The 14,747-nt window shown below is 45.8% G+C and overlaps 1 protein-coding gene across 2 annotated transcripts in view; it reads left to right on the top strand.

Moving 5' to 3' along the window:
- The first annotated feature begins 555 nt into the window (after positions 1-555).
- LOC140716517 (spectrin beta chain, non-erythrocytic 1-like) overlaps positions 556-14,747 on the top strand; it is a 205,206-nt gene continuing 191,014 nt past the window's right edge. For both annotated transcript variants that reach the window (XM_073029317.1, XM_073029316.1), the window contains exons 1-2: positions 556-651; positions 11,817-12,010. In XM_073029317.1, coding sequence (XP_072885418.1) covers positions 11,863-12,010 — 148 coding nt within the window. In that variant the 5' untranslated portion in view covers positions 556-651; positions 11,817-11,862. The remainder of the gene's footprint in view (positions 652-11,816; positions 12,011-14,747) is intronic.

Raw genomic sequence — 14,747 nt, 5'->3', positions numbered from 1 at the left:
CAGCTCAGTCCATAGAACCAACCCGACACTCAGGACCCTTTACAAACCTATGCTCTCGAGTTTTAAACCAAGAAAAAAAGACATATATGGCCCTCATGATTTTAAAAACCCTCAGCCTTTTACCCTCCAGGGAATAAAACTCCCAGTCTATCCGGATTCCTTATGACTAACTCAAGTCGTCCTGTTCCGGTAACAGTCGGGCGAATCCTTTCTGTACGCGTCCACTCCATCCGACAGCGGGACAATTACAAGTGCACATAATACTCCAAGTATGGTCTCACCAGCGTCTTGAACAGCACACGGAAAGTCCTTCCTAATTGGCAATGAGTATACAGTCCCTTCCACTACACTCATTAACCTGGGTGTCCACCTCTTACCTCAGCTGGGGAAGTGACTACATAGACAGAACACGAACCTCAGCGGGCAAATCCTGACAGGGACGGGAAAGGCTCTTTAGAAATGCAAGTCTTTATACCCAATCTACTTTCTTCCGTTTGATTTCCCACCGCCTGCCCAGCCCCTAATGCCAGCTGCGGAAGAGTGCGGGGCGGGGCGAGACCCGAGTGCCGCAGCGCCGTTCCTGCAAACGCTTTTGCGTGTCCGGAGCGCCGCGGGCGCTGGTCTGGCAGCTGCGGGGACCGGCCGGAGTGGGTGAGTAACAGGGGGGCAATGGGCCGGGAGGCCGGAGACGGAGCGAGGTCAGCCGCCTCCGCGGGGGCGGGGGGGGGGGGGAGAAAAAAACACCCAAAACGCCCCAAACGGGCCGGGCATGACAGAGCTGGCGGCTCGTCTGATGTGCCGTGGTATTTCCTCCCTCTCTCGGGTTCCAAACCCGCCGTATTTCCGCAACCTTGTGCGAAAAAGAATCATCTGATTCCGCAGCCAGTCGCTGGATTTCAGGAGGTGTCTCCATCAGTAAGTGTGCGTGTGTAAGATCGGGGCAGTGTGGACAGTGTTTTTTACACCAAGTCCTCGCAGTGAACAGGTTGGCAACGATGAGGAAGGAGGAGACACACCGCTTCTCTGTGGAAACAGCGAGAACTGTTGTGGCCTCGCTTTAACCTTGAGCACACGGCAAAAAAAGCCCAATTACATTACTTTTTAATCACCTTTCCTTTTTTTTGTTTAACAAATTTAAAATATTTTCCCAGTGATGTATCCCCCCCTCCCCCCCCTCCCCTGGTCTCCCAGTGTTTTGTTTTGGGAATGATGCTTCTATCGGTAAAGCCATCTGAGGGATTGCTGGTACCCAGCTGAGAGACAATGGCTGTCGGTAGCACAGTGCCCGTGAGGTCCAGGCTTTTCGACGTTTGCATCGATTGGGCTAGGCCGAGAAATGCCTTTACAAAGCTCCCAGACAAGAGTACGGGCGAAAATCAGCCGGCACTTCAGCTGCTCGATATTGTGTTTCTGTTCTCTCTCTCTCCGTGGAGATCTGATCCCTTGTGCCCAGGTCTGGGCTTGGACTAGCCGACCAGCAGTGACTGGAATTGAACAACATCCCGCCGTCGGCGGATGATGCTCTCAGTCCTGATACTGTGAAGGCTGTTGGTGAAACAAGTGGCAGATGGGGTTTAGCCCTTCGAAGTGTGAGGCGTTGGGAGAGCAGATGGAGGGAGAATGCCAGCCGCGGGTTCTGAACCAGGAGGGAAAATGGGCTGAAAAAAATGGCAGATGGAATTTAATGCGGACAAGTGCAAGGTGTTGTACTTCTGTGGGACCAACCAGGGTAGGTCTTAACCACGGTGAGCAGTCGCGCACTGAGAGTGTGGTGGAACAAAGAGATCTGGGAGTATAGGTCCACAATTCATTGAAAGTGGCGTCACAGGTAGGTGGGGGTCATCAAGAAAGGTTCCGGCACATTGGCCTTCATAAATCAACCTATTGAGTTCAGGAGATGGGATGTTATGCTGAGGTTGTATAAGACATTGGTGAGGCCTAATTTGCACACATTGCTCCAAATTAGGCCTCACCAATGTCTTGTACAACTTCAACATAACGTCCCATCTCCTGTACTCAATACTTTGATTTATGAAGGCCACCAACTGACAGGAAAGATGTAAATAAGGTTGTGAGAGTACAGAGAAAATGTACAAGGATGTTGCCGGGTCCGGAGGACCTGAGTTACAAGGAAAGATCAAATAGGTTAGGACTTTATCCCTTGGAACGCGTAGGATTGAGAGAAGATTTGATAGAGGTATACAAAATTATGAGGGGGATAGATAGAATGCAAGCAGGCTATTTCCACTGAGGTTAGGTGGAATTACAACCAGAGGTCGTGGGCTAAGGGTGAAAGAAGTTTAAGGGGAACTTGAGAGGAAATTTCTTCACTCAGAGGGTGGTGAGAGTGCGGATTGAGCTGCTGGCACAAGTAGTGCATGCGAGCGCGATTTCAATGCTTAGGAGAGGTTTAGATAGGTATGTGGATGCTAGGGCTATGGTCCTGGTGCAGGTCGATGGGAGTAGTCGGTTTAAATGGTTTGGCATGGGCTGGATGGGTTGAAGGGCCTGTTTCTGTGCTGTACCTTTCTGTGACCTTATGACTCTTCTCTTTGCCTGTACTTTATCTGGGAGCTATGTTTATAGCAGGACTCTGGACTTTAATGTAGAGAGGGAATGTGGGGTCTAAGTGCTAGCTCCCTGGAAGTGGCTGTATAACTTGATGCTGTGGTAAATATTATAAGCTATTGGAACAGAATTAGGCTATTCAGTCCACTAATCTGATCTATTTAATTATGGCTCATTATTTTTTAACCTCATTTGCCTGCATTCACCCCAAAACATTTAACTCCAACCCCTCTTACCAATAATTAAGAACATATCAATCTCTGCCTTAAATATACTGACCCTTCAGTGGCATCAAATTCCACCCCATCTCAGTTCTTAAGGGACATTGTGTTATTCTGAGGCTATGCCCTTTGAATTTGTCCCTTTGAACAACATTCTCTCCACTTCCACTCTATCCAAGCCTTTCACTACCCAGAAGGTTTCAATGAGACCCTCCCTCCACCTCTTTTCCCCCTCCCACCACACCTCCATCCTTCTGAATGCCCACAAGTACAGGCCCAGGGAAGTTAAACACTCCTCGTTTGTTAAGCCTGTCATTCCTGGGATCATTCTTGTGAACTTCCTGGGACGCTCTCCTGGTCCAGTACATCCTTCCTTAGAATTTGCTCAAAGATAGCGTATGCCACGCTTGCCTTTATGACTTGGAGCATCGTCTTCAGGAAGTTACGTTGCTGGTGTATAAATCTCCCGATGGGCTGAATCTGGAGCATTGCATTCAACAATATCGGAAAACGTTTCTTTCTTGTTTGTTGAGTGTGGAATAGGCCCTCACGGTCCTTCCAGCCGAGCCACTCAGGAATCCCTCGATTTAATCTTAGCCTCCTCACACGACAATTTACCATAACCAATTAACCTACCTACCGGAATGTCTTTCGGACTGTGGGAGAAAACCAGAGCAACCGGAGGAAACCCACGCAGTCACGGAGAGAAAACGTACAAACTCCTTACAGGCAGTGGTAGGAATTGAACCTGGGTTGCTGTACTGTAAAGCATTGCACTGACTAGTACACTACAGTGCTGCCCCAGATGTAGAGGCTTTGGGGAGGGCTCATCAGCATTGCTGCCTGGGTTAGAAGGCATATGCTATATGGAGTGTCTGGGCAGGCTTGGGTTCTTTGGAGTGATAGCTACTGAGGGAATACCTGGTATATATTAGAGTATGAGAGGTGTAGATCACCATGGGACATGGGTGATCATGGTCTTTCCATGACTATGATTGTTCCTGGCAGATTTCTCTACAGAAGTGGCTTTCCATTGCTGGCTTCTTAGCAGTGTCTTTACAAGACGGGTAACTCCATTATCAATACTCTTCAGAGATTGTCTGCTTGGCGTCAGTGGTTGTATAACCAGGCCTTGTAGTATGTACCAGCTGCTCATATAAGGGGTGATTGATAAGTTCATAGCCTAAGGTAGAAGGAGTCAATTTTCGAAAACCTAGCACATTTATTTTTCAACATAGTCCCCTCCTACACTTACACACCTAGTCCTGTGGTTGTGGAGCATACGGATCTTGCACCTCCAGAAAGTGTCTACAGCAGGGATGATTAATAAGTTTGTGGCCCGAAGTAGGAGATGAGTTATTAACTTCAAACTTTCTGCATAATCACTCAAAGAGTTAACCTTCATGTGCATGTAACGAGAGCTGTATAACTCATCTCCTTCTACCTTAGGCCACGAACTTATTAATCACCCCTGTTGTGGACACTTCTTCGAGGTCCAAGATCTGTATGCTCCACGACCGCTGGACTAAGTGTGTAAGTGTAGGAGGGGGCTATGTTGAAAAATAAATGTGCTAGGTTTTCTAAAATTGACTCCTCCTTCCTTATCAGCGAACTTATCAATCACCCCTCGTATGATCATCCACCACCTGCTCCCATGGCTTCACGTGACCCTGATCAGGGCTGGTGGTGCTACACCTTGCCCAAGGGTGACCTGCAGGCTTGCGGAGGGAAGGAGTGTCTTACACCTCCTTTGGTATCTCATACTAGAGCATGCAATTAAGGTGAGGAGTGCTAAGCTGAAAAGAGATGTGTGGAAAAGTTTTTTGTAAAATAGTGAGTGGTGGATGCCAGGAATGCATTGCCAGGGCTGGTGGTGGAGGGAAATATGGTGAAAACATTTAATTTAAAAGGCTGTTGGATGTGAACATGAATGTGCAGAGAATGGGGAGATATAGATGTTATGAAGGCAGTAGGGATTCATTCAGTTAGGCATTTAATTTCAACTTTAATTAGTTTTGCATAACATCGTGGATTGAAGAGTCTATTCTTGTGTGGTATGGTTCTTCTGTTCTTCCCTGAGGAACTTCTGTCATGGTATCGCGGGGCTGGGTTGACTGACCTCCAACAGCCATGTCCATCTTTGTGTGAGGTCAAAGCCAGGTCAAGTTTGTTGTCGTGTGCACAGTAGTAAATGCACGGGCACAAAGAAAAGAACTTACTTTCCGCAGCATCAGAGGCACGCACGCTCACAAGTGAAACGTAAGTTATACACCAGCCAACACAACTGGAACAGCAGAGGCCGTTGTAGTGCAAAGTGCTCGCGGTGTTGCTGTTCTGGGGAAGTGATTAGGGTTGTGCAGGTTGGTCCGAGAGCTGAGTAGTTGAAGGGAAGTAGATGTTCTTAAACCTGCTGCTGTGGGACTTAAATCTTCTGCACCTCCAGCGCAGTGGCGGCTGCACAGAGGTGGCAAGGCTCAGATGGTGGGGATCTTCCTTTGATGTCGCCTTCTGACTGCAGCCATTGGAGCGTTTGCCCTTGAGGTCATTTGGTTTTGAGGCCATCTTGATGGCAAGGACGCGTGGACAGGAATTTGGCATTTTGGTCTAGGATTGGACTGAATCCCTGAGAAACATCTTTTCAGCTAAACCTAAGCTAAGCACATGTGAGTAGGTTATTAGAAGATATGGTTGATTGCATGATCAATGAGAGTTTCTATACTTTAATTATGGTTTCTACCCTTAGAAAAAAGATTGTGGCAATCTGCCATATCAGAGTTAAAAGTGTTTTCGTTACCAAACTGTTCATTTCTTTATGTAACATACACAAAATGCTGGTGGAACACAGCAGGCCAGGCAGCATCTATAGGGAGAAGCACTGTTGACGTCTTGGCCGGAAATGTCAACAGTGCTTCTCCCTATAGATGCTGCCTGGCCTGCTGTGTTCCACCAGCATTTTGTGTGTGTTGCTTGAATTTCCAGCATCTGCAGATTTCCTCGTGTTTTCATTTCTTTATGTGCTGTGTTGTATGATGTGGGCAGTCATGGTCCTTCTGTTACCATGAATGTTCTTGGCAAATATTTCTACAAAAGTGGTTTACCATTGCCACCTTCTGGGCAGTGTCTTTACAAGATGTGTGTGACCCCGGACATTATCAATAATCTTCAGATGTTGCCTGCCTGGCATCGGTGGTCGTGTAATCAGCTGCTCATACAACCTGCTCCCGTGGCCTCACGTGACCTTGATCGGGGTGGGTGGGAAGGGTGCTACACCTTGTCCAAGGGTGACTGCAGGCTAGCGGAGGGAAGGAGCTCCGTGCACCTCCTTTGGTAGAGACGAATCTCCACCCCACCACCCTTTTGTCAAAGCATGTGTACTACATACAACATTCAGCCTGGTCTCCTTCCAGGCAGCCACAGATCAAAGAAACCCATTAGAACCCAATGCGCAGAAAAGAAAACAAACTGTGCAAACACTAAAAGCAAGCAAGTAGCATTTGGAACTGAAGTTCATGAAAGTGAGTCCACAGCCACGAAGCTGATCATCAGTGCAGCCGATCCAGGAGCCCGTTAGTTGCAGGCCGCAGCCTCAGTTTGGCACAATTATAAGTAAACCTTGTGAGCAGCGAGCTGAACATGGGCTTGTCGGTCATGGTGTCCTCGTATCCCTACCCCTCTTGATTTTATAAACCTCCATAAAGTCACCCCTCAGCCTATTATACTCCACAGGAGAAAAGCCTCAGTATCTCCCCATCCCCTTTTACCCTCTCTTACCTTTCCATTGCCTCCCTCTGGTGCTGCTCCCCCCTTTACTTTTTTCTATGGCTTTCTGTCCTCACCTATTTGATTCCTTCTTCTCCAGCCTGTATCTCTTTCACGAATCAACTTCCCAGCTCTTTACTTCACCGCTCCTCCTCTTGATTTCACCTATCACCTTGTGTTTCTCAATCCCCTCCCCCCTCATTTTAACTCTACTCCTCATCTATTTTTTTCCCTCTTTCCACTCCTGATGTTTTGGGCGGAGACCCTTCATCTGGACTGGAGAAAAAAAATATCTTTTTTTTCTCTCTCCAGTCCTAATGAAGAACCTTGGCCCAAAAATGTCGACTGTACCCTTTTCCATAGATGCTGTCTGGCCTGCTGAGTTACTCCAGCATTTTGTGTGTGTTGAAGGGTGAGTGTGTGGGAGTAGGTTTGCTGTAGGAGCTGAAGGTGGTGGGGGGAAGATGTGTAGAACAAAGGGAATGTCTGCGATAGGATGAGTCAAAATGGCTTGGAACAGTTCTCAGTACTTTAAGCTACAATGCATATGATAGGTGATGGTGCTTGCTGGAATTACGTCTGCTGTGAAAGGGATAAAATATAGAGTCAAAAAAAACTAACATTTGTGGAAAGAGAAACAGTTAACGTTTCAGATGAGGAACCCTTCATCAGAATTAAGAAAGTGGAGAGAGAAATGTAAGTTTTGGTAGTGTTGAAATGAGGGTGAAGCCAAGGAAATGTCTCTAATACAGTGAACACATACAGCAGATGAGGGGGGGTGTCATGATTACGTGATTTGTTGTACTGGGTTTCTGGGGCACGTCCAACAGGTCAAATTATTCACAGAAATGAAATAGCGGCACGGTAGTGTAGTGGTTGGCACAACACTTTACAGTTTTGGCGGTACAGGTTCAATTCCCGCCACTGCCTGTTGTACATTCTCCCCGTGATCGCATGGGTTTCCTCTGGTGCTCTGGTTTCCACCCACAGTCCAAAGACATACCGGTTGGTAGTTTAATTGGTCATTGTCAATTGCCCCATGCTGGAGTTAGGTCTGAGGTTGCATGGCTTGAAGGGGTGGAAGGGTCTGTCCCACGCGCTATCTCAATAAATAAATCAAAGGATGGCATGTGGGAAAATTTCTTGTCCTGACAGGGATAAAGAGACCATGTTATCTGAAGACAGAGTGTTTGATATGAAGCGTGGAAGGCTGCGATGTGCTCTGTGTTCCGACTTTCCACAGCAGGAACTTGCGAACGAACCTCTGGTTTGATTGTAATGATGGAGCTGGCGATATTCCAGGCCACGAGGTTAGAGTACGGAAAGAACACAGGAAGTAGAAGCCGGAGTCGCCCCTTGAGACTGCTCCGTCATTCAGCCACCACCTTCCTCAATGCCGTTCTCTCCGTGCCAACGGAATGTGTAGAGGGGAAGAGAATGATGAAATACAGAAGTGGGGGGGGGGGGGGGGTGGGAAGATGTTAGGCTAGGGGGATTGAAATTTGAGGAAATTTAGAGCGGAAGGGGATTTGGAGGAGAGGAGCGATCCAAAACTTATGGTCAGCTGATAAGTTGAGGTTGTCAGGGAGAGTGGTTCCGATAGCCTGGGGGTGGTGGTGGGGGATACGCTCCTACATCCTATTAAATACTCCCAATGGCGTGTGTCTCAAATAGCCTTTGACAACAAAGTCCAGCACTTAGTGTGTGGCTTACCTACTAAACTAAATGGAACCATTTCTTCTGACAGGATAAGGGGCAATGGCGGGTTACTGGCACCTTAAAAACAATTGCTTCAAGCAGCCATGGTTGGCAGCTCATCCAGGAGTAGGTAAATGTAAACTCTAATCTCAAGCCTCTGCTGACTTGCAACTATACTCACTCATGGGAGAGGCTTTGGGAGTAAAACCCGAGGGGGGGAAAAACCCAGAGCTGGAGTCCCTAAGGCCGTCCTATGTTGAGTTCAAAGATGACTGGCAACTCCTGTGATGCTGCTGGTACCAAAATATATCAGTCAGAACATACAGGACTTCATGACTCGCACCACCAGGCTCAGGAATAGCTATTACCCCTCAACCATCAGGCTCTTGAACCAAAGGGGATAACTTCACTCAACTTCACTTGCTCCATCACTGAACTGTTCCCACAACCTATGGATTCACTTTCAAGGACTCTTCATCTCATGTTGTTGATATTTATTGCTTATTTATTTATTATTATTATTTCCTTGTTTCTGTATTTGTACAGCTTGTCTTCCGCACTCTGGTTGAACACCCTAGTTGAGTGGAAGTTCATAGATCCTGTTGTGGTTATTATTCAATAGACTTAATGAGTATGCCAAGAAGAAAATGAATCTCCGGGTTGTGTATGGTGACATATGTACTTTGATAATAAATTTACTTTGAATTTATTCTCTGACCACTCATCCTCTGACTAGGTGCTTAGAACTGGGACCAAAGTCTTAAAATATTCACCAATGAACAAACTGCTGGAAGAACTATCACTTGCCAGCTCTTGCCCCATGCCTCACCTCTTTGTCTCCCACCTTGCATTCCAGATGAATGGTCTCCTGAAAGTTCAAAGTGAATTTTATTATCGCATACCACATACAGCCCCGAGATTCATTTTCCTGCGAGCATACTCAGCAAATCTATAGAATAGTAACTGTAACAGGATCAATGAAAGATCAACCAGAGTGCAGAAGACAACAAACTGTGCAAATGCAAATATAAATAAAATAGCGATAAATAACGAGAGCCTGAGATAATGAGTCTTTAAAGTGAGGTAAGTGAGTGTAGTTATCCCCTTGTTCAAGAGCCTGATGGTTGTGGGGTGGTAACTGTTTTTGACCCTGGTGGTGTGAGTCCTGAGGTTCATGTATCTTCTTCCTGATGACAGCAGCGAGAAAAGATTATGGCCTGGATGCTGAAGCAAGGAAATCCTTTTGCATTTGTACAGAGCCCTGGTGAGACCACACCTGGAGTATTGTGTACAGTTTTGGCCTCCAGGGTTAAGGAAGGACATCCTGGCTATAGAGGAAGTGCAGTGTAGATTCAAGAGGTTAATTCCTGGGATGTCCAGACTGTCTTATGCAGAGAGGTTAGAGAGACTGGGCTTGTACATGCTGGAATTAAGGAGATTGAGAGGGGGATCTGATTGCAACTTATAAGATTATTAAGGGATTGGACAAGATAGAGGCAGGAAATATGTTCCAGATGCTGGGAGAGTCCAGTACCAGAGGGCATGGTTTGAGAATAAGGGGTAGGTCATTTAGGACAGAGTTAAGGAAAAACTTCTTCTCCCAGAGAGTTGTGGGGTTCTGGAATGCACTGCCTCGGAAGGCAGTGGAGGCCAATTCTCTGGATGCTTTCAAGAAGGAGCTAGATAGGTATCTTATGGATAGGGGAATCAAGGGATATGGGGACAAGGCAGGAACCGGGTATTGATAGTAGATGATCAGCCATGATCTCAGAATGGCGGTGCAGGCTCGAAGGGCCGAATGGTCTACTTCTGCACCTATTGTCTATATCTGATGATGGATGCTGCTTTCCTATGATAGCATTTCACGCAGATGTGCTCAATGGTCGGGAGGGCTCTGCCCATGAGCTGCATCCACTGCATTTTGTGTGATTTTCTGTTCAAAGGCATTGGCGTTTCCATACCAGACCGTGATGCAGCCAGTCGATACACTCTCCACTACACATCGATAGAAGTCTGTTGAAGTTTTTGATGTCATGTCGAATCTCCGTAGATCGCCCATTTCCCCTTTACCCTAGCCTCTTGAGTTTTCCAGCAGTTTGTCTTTTAACTCCAGATTCCAGTATCTGTTGTCCCTCCTCCCTCATACGACAGAAATGAGGAAAAGTTGTCTTTGTCCACAGTGTATTGAATCTTTGGGTCAGTCACCTAGTAAACTCAAAGCGGAGTTCAGTAGGCTTTTAGATGCAAAGTATTATTTCTGGAGTAATTAAGCTCACGAATGTCTAAAGATGTACCGTGGAGAGCATTCTGACTGGCTGCAGCATCGTCTGGTGTGGTGGGGGGGGCGGGGTGCTACTTCGCAGGATTGAAATAAGCTCCATCATGAGTACTAGCCTCTGTAGTATTTAGGACATCTTCAAGGACCGATGCCTCAAAAAGGCAGCTTCCCTCATTAGGGACCTTTTCTCACTGTTACCATCAGGGAGGAGGTACAGGAGCCTAAAGGCACACACTCAGCGATTCAGGAATAGCTTCTTCCCCTCTGCCATCCGATTTCTGAATGGGCATTGAACCCATGCACAATACTTCATTACCTTTTTTTTTGCACTACTTATTTAATTTAACCAGTGTGTGTGTGTGTGTGTGTATGTATGTAGTATATATATATATATATATATTTATATTTATATTTTGTGGTGCTCCAGGAGTGTGCTCGACAGCTCGCCCCAGCATTCCTAGCGGCCAGCGCTACTTATTGTTCTTGTTTTAAAATGCATTTGTGCTGTGAGTTTCACTAGAATTATGGTGAGGTGTTCAAGTTCATTTATTTTGGTTCGGGTTAAACAGTCCTCGTTTTTGAGTTTGTGTACCACCCTGATTATAACTGAGGTGTGTAATAATCACCTCTCCTGTCTGTATGTGACTGAGTTAGTTCTAACTGAGTTATTACTCTCTGTCTGTTACTGTGTTATGTATTTACACTTATTATAATGTATTGTAATATATATGGCTGCTATAAAAACAACAAATTTCATGACTCTGCACAATGCTGGAGGAACAGCAGCTCAGACAGCATCTAAGGAAATGAATAAACAGTTGTCGTTTCAGGCTGAGGCCCTTCATCAGGATTGAGAAAGAAGGGGGAAGGTGCCTGAATAAAAATGTGGGGGGGGGGGGGGGGGTGGAGGGAAGGGACTGAAATTTCACGATTTATGCGGGTGATATTAAATCTCTGTGGCGCGTGGCCAAGTGGTTAAGGCGTTGGACTAGCAATCTGATAGTCGTGAGTTCGAGCCCCAGCCGAGGCAGTGTATTGTGTCCTTGAGCAAGGCACTTAACCACACACTGCTCCAGTCCACTCAGCTGAAAATGGGTACCCGGCAAAATTCTGGGGGTCAACCTTGTGATAGACTGGTGTTCTATGCGGGGTGGGGGTAGTCTTGTACTCTCAGTCGCTTCACGCCATGGAAACAGGCATAAGCACCTGCCTGATGAGCCTGTAGGGCTCGGGACAGACTTCAGCTTTAGCTAATATTAAATCTGATTCTGATGATTATTTACTTTTCTCAGGTTCTGACCTCTACCTTCCACCCCGAGAGGTGGGACTTCTGTCGCAATGTCGTCCACAACCACAGACCTGGACAACATGGAGGTCCAACGACAGTACAACATGAACAGTTGCAGGGAAACCTCCGAGAGCCACCGGGAAGAGGAGCACAGCTCCTCCAAGCTTTTCGAATCCTCGAGGATAAAAGCCCTGGCTGGTACGTTGCGTGGGATTAAATCGAAAATCTCCATAATAAGCACAGCAAATCTTCTGATAACTTGGTTGCCAAGTCCTGATAGTCTGACATCTGTATCATGCATTAATCTAGACAGGGGTTCCCAACCTGGGGTTCGTGACCCCTTGCTTAATGGTATGGGTCCTTGGCATGTAAAAGGTTGGGAACCCCTGGTCTCGAATGTTAGCTGAGAGTCCGGAATGCTGGCGGCCATGCTCCAGACAATGTGTGGATGTGTAACTGGAACCAGAATTTGAGTCTGGAATTGCCAGGTTTTGGGAATTTGGGTACTTTTCCAGCTGGATCTGAGGGTTAGGGCTTGTGTTTCTTCCACTTATTTTTAAATCAGCAAAATCACTGAACAAATGTGTTACAGTACTGTGTAACGTGGAAAATTTCAATAAGTAGGGTAAATAAGATATAGGAGCAGAATTAGGCCATTTGGCCCATCGAGTCTGCTCCACCATTTCATCATGGCTGATCCATTTTTCCTCTCAGCCCCCAATCTCCTGCTTTCTCCCCATATCCCTTAATGCCCTGACCAATCAAGAATCTATCAACTTCAGCCTTAAATATACGTAAAGACTTGGGCTCCACAGCCGCCTGTGGCAATAAATTCTGCGGGGATTCACCACCTGTCAGCTAAAGAAATGTCTTTTCATCTCCGTTCTAAAAGAACACTGCTCTGCTCTGAGATCACCCCACCATATACAACACCCTCTCCACATCCGCTCTATCGAAGCCTTTTAACATTAGGTAGGTTTTGATGAGATTCCCCCCACCTCCATCATTCTTATGAATTCTAGTGAGTAAAGGCCCAGAGCCATCAAATGCTCTCCATATGACAAGCCTTTCAATCCCGGAATGTTTAGGTTGTCAACAGCATGGTCATCCAATAATTTGGGAAATGTGCTAATCTAAAATTCCTACAGTCCCACGGGTGCTGGATAATTGAAATAAGATGTACCCCCACCGTTAGCTAAGAACATACCCTCACCATTGTGAGTTTACCCAAAAAAAATGCCTTCCCCCACCGCACCTCCCCTTCAAGTACCTTTCAATGACCCACCAACTGGGCCATGCTCTCTTCTCACTGCTTCCATCAGGAAGAAGGTTCAGGAGCCTCAGGATCCACACCACCAGGTTAAGGAACAGTTATTACTCCTCAACCATCAGGGTCTGAAACCAGTGGGAATAACTTCAGTTGCCTCATCACTGAACTGTTCCCACAACTTATGCCAAGGATTATTCATCTCATGTTCTCAATACAGTCGGCCCTCCTTATCCGCGAGGAATTGGTTCCGGGACCCCTCGCGGATGCCAAGAAACGCGAATGCTCAAGTCCCTTATTTAACCTGCCTCAGTGCGGTGGTCTTTAGGATGATTGAGAATAAAGTGGAAATAATAAAGCGATCAGAAGGAGGTGAAACGGCATCGGTCATTGGAAAAGCGTTAGGCTACAGTCGGTCAACAGGCAGAACAATTTTAAAGGATAAAGTGAGAAAGGCCCTGCTCCGATGAAAGCTACAATTATGACTAAGCAATGCAGTGGTTTAATTATTGAAATGCATACGTTTCTTAAGTGTTTTATATTCATAGAAAGGTAAAATATAGACTATATACTAAGACAAACGTTTGACTAACTGACGCTAAATAATTCCGGATGTACATGTTCCGACTTACTTAGTAAGAGAACTTCCGTTTTTTTCTGATCCCAATCCACGATAAGCTATGCACAGCCTTCTGTATACTTTGAATCATCTCTAGATTACTTATAATACCTAATACAATGTAAATTCTATGTAAATAGTTGTTACACTGCACTGTTTAGGGAATAATGACAAGAAAAAAGTCTATACATGCTCGAACAACAAGTGCTGGACGAGCACTTCCGGATTTTCTTGATTTGTGGTTGGTTGAACTCGCGCATGCAGAACTCGTGGATAAGGAGGGCCGACTGTATTTATTGCTTATTTATTTTTTATTATTATTATTACTCCTGTCTTTTTATATTTACACGGTTTGTTGCCTTTTGCACACTGGTTGTCCACCCTGTTCTTTCATTGATCCCATTATGGTTATTGGATTTATTGAGTGTGCCCGCAAGAAAATGAACCTCAGGGTTGTAAATGGTGACGTACATGTACTTTGATAATAAATTTACTTTGAACTTTGAACGTAAGATGCCATCACCTCTTTTGTAAATATTTTCATCCCATGTTGTCGATAATTATTGCTTAATTATTTAATATTGTTATTATTTTTCCTTGTATTTGGTGTTTGTTGTCTTTTGCACACTGTTTGTTCACCCTGTTGCTGTGGTCCATCATTGATTCTATTATGGTTATCGGATTTATTGAGTATGCTCGTTGGAAAATGTATCACGGGGTTGAATAGGGTGATGTATATGTACCTTAGTAATAAATTTACTTTGAACTTTGACTTCTGAACATGAGATATAGATAGTCCCCGAGTTACGAACGTCCGACTTACGGACAACTCGTACTTATGAACCAAGGAAGGAGAACGCAGTCTGCCATTTTAAGTCGGATTGTGATGCCGTCCGCCATTTTAAGTCATTGTCATTGACACTGTATTGAGTGTTTAACTTTGTATTTGGCTTAAATTTTTCTTAGTAAGATTCACCCTGACCCCCCCCCCCCCCCGTTCCGGTCAGCTGGTGGCGCAGTGAGATCAACGAGTTCGATCCAGTGACAGA

This window comes from Hemitrygon akajei, chromosome 25 (assembly GCF_048418815.1).
Source record: "Hemitrygon akajei chromosome 25, sHemAka1.3, whole genome shotgun sequence".
In the NCBI taxonomy this organism is placed as follows: domain Eukaryota; kingdom Metazoa; phylum Chordata; class Chondrichthyes; order Myliobatiformes; family Dasyatidae; genus Hemitrygon; species Hemitrygon akajei.
Note: the sequence above shows the minus strand (reverse complement) of the source record. Positions and strands in the feature narration are given on the sequence as shown.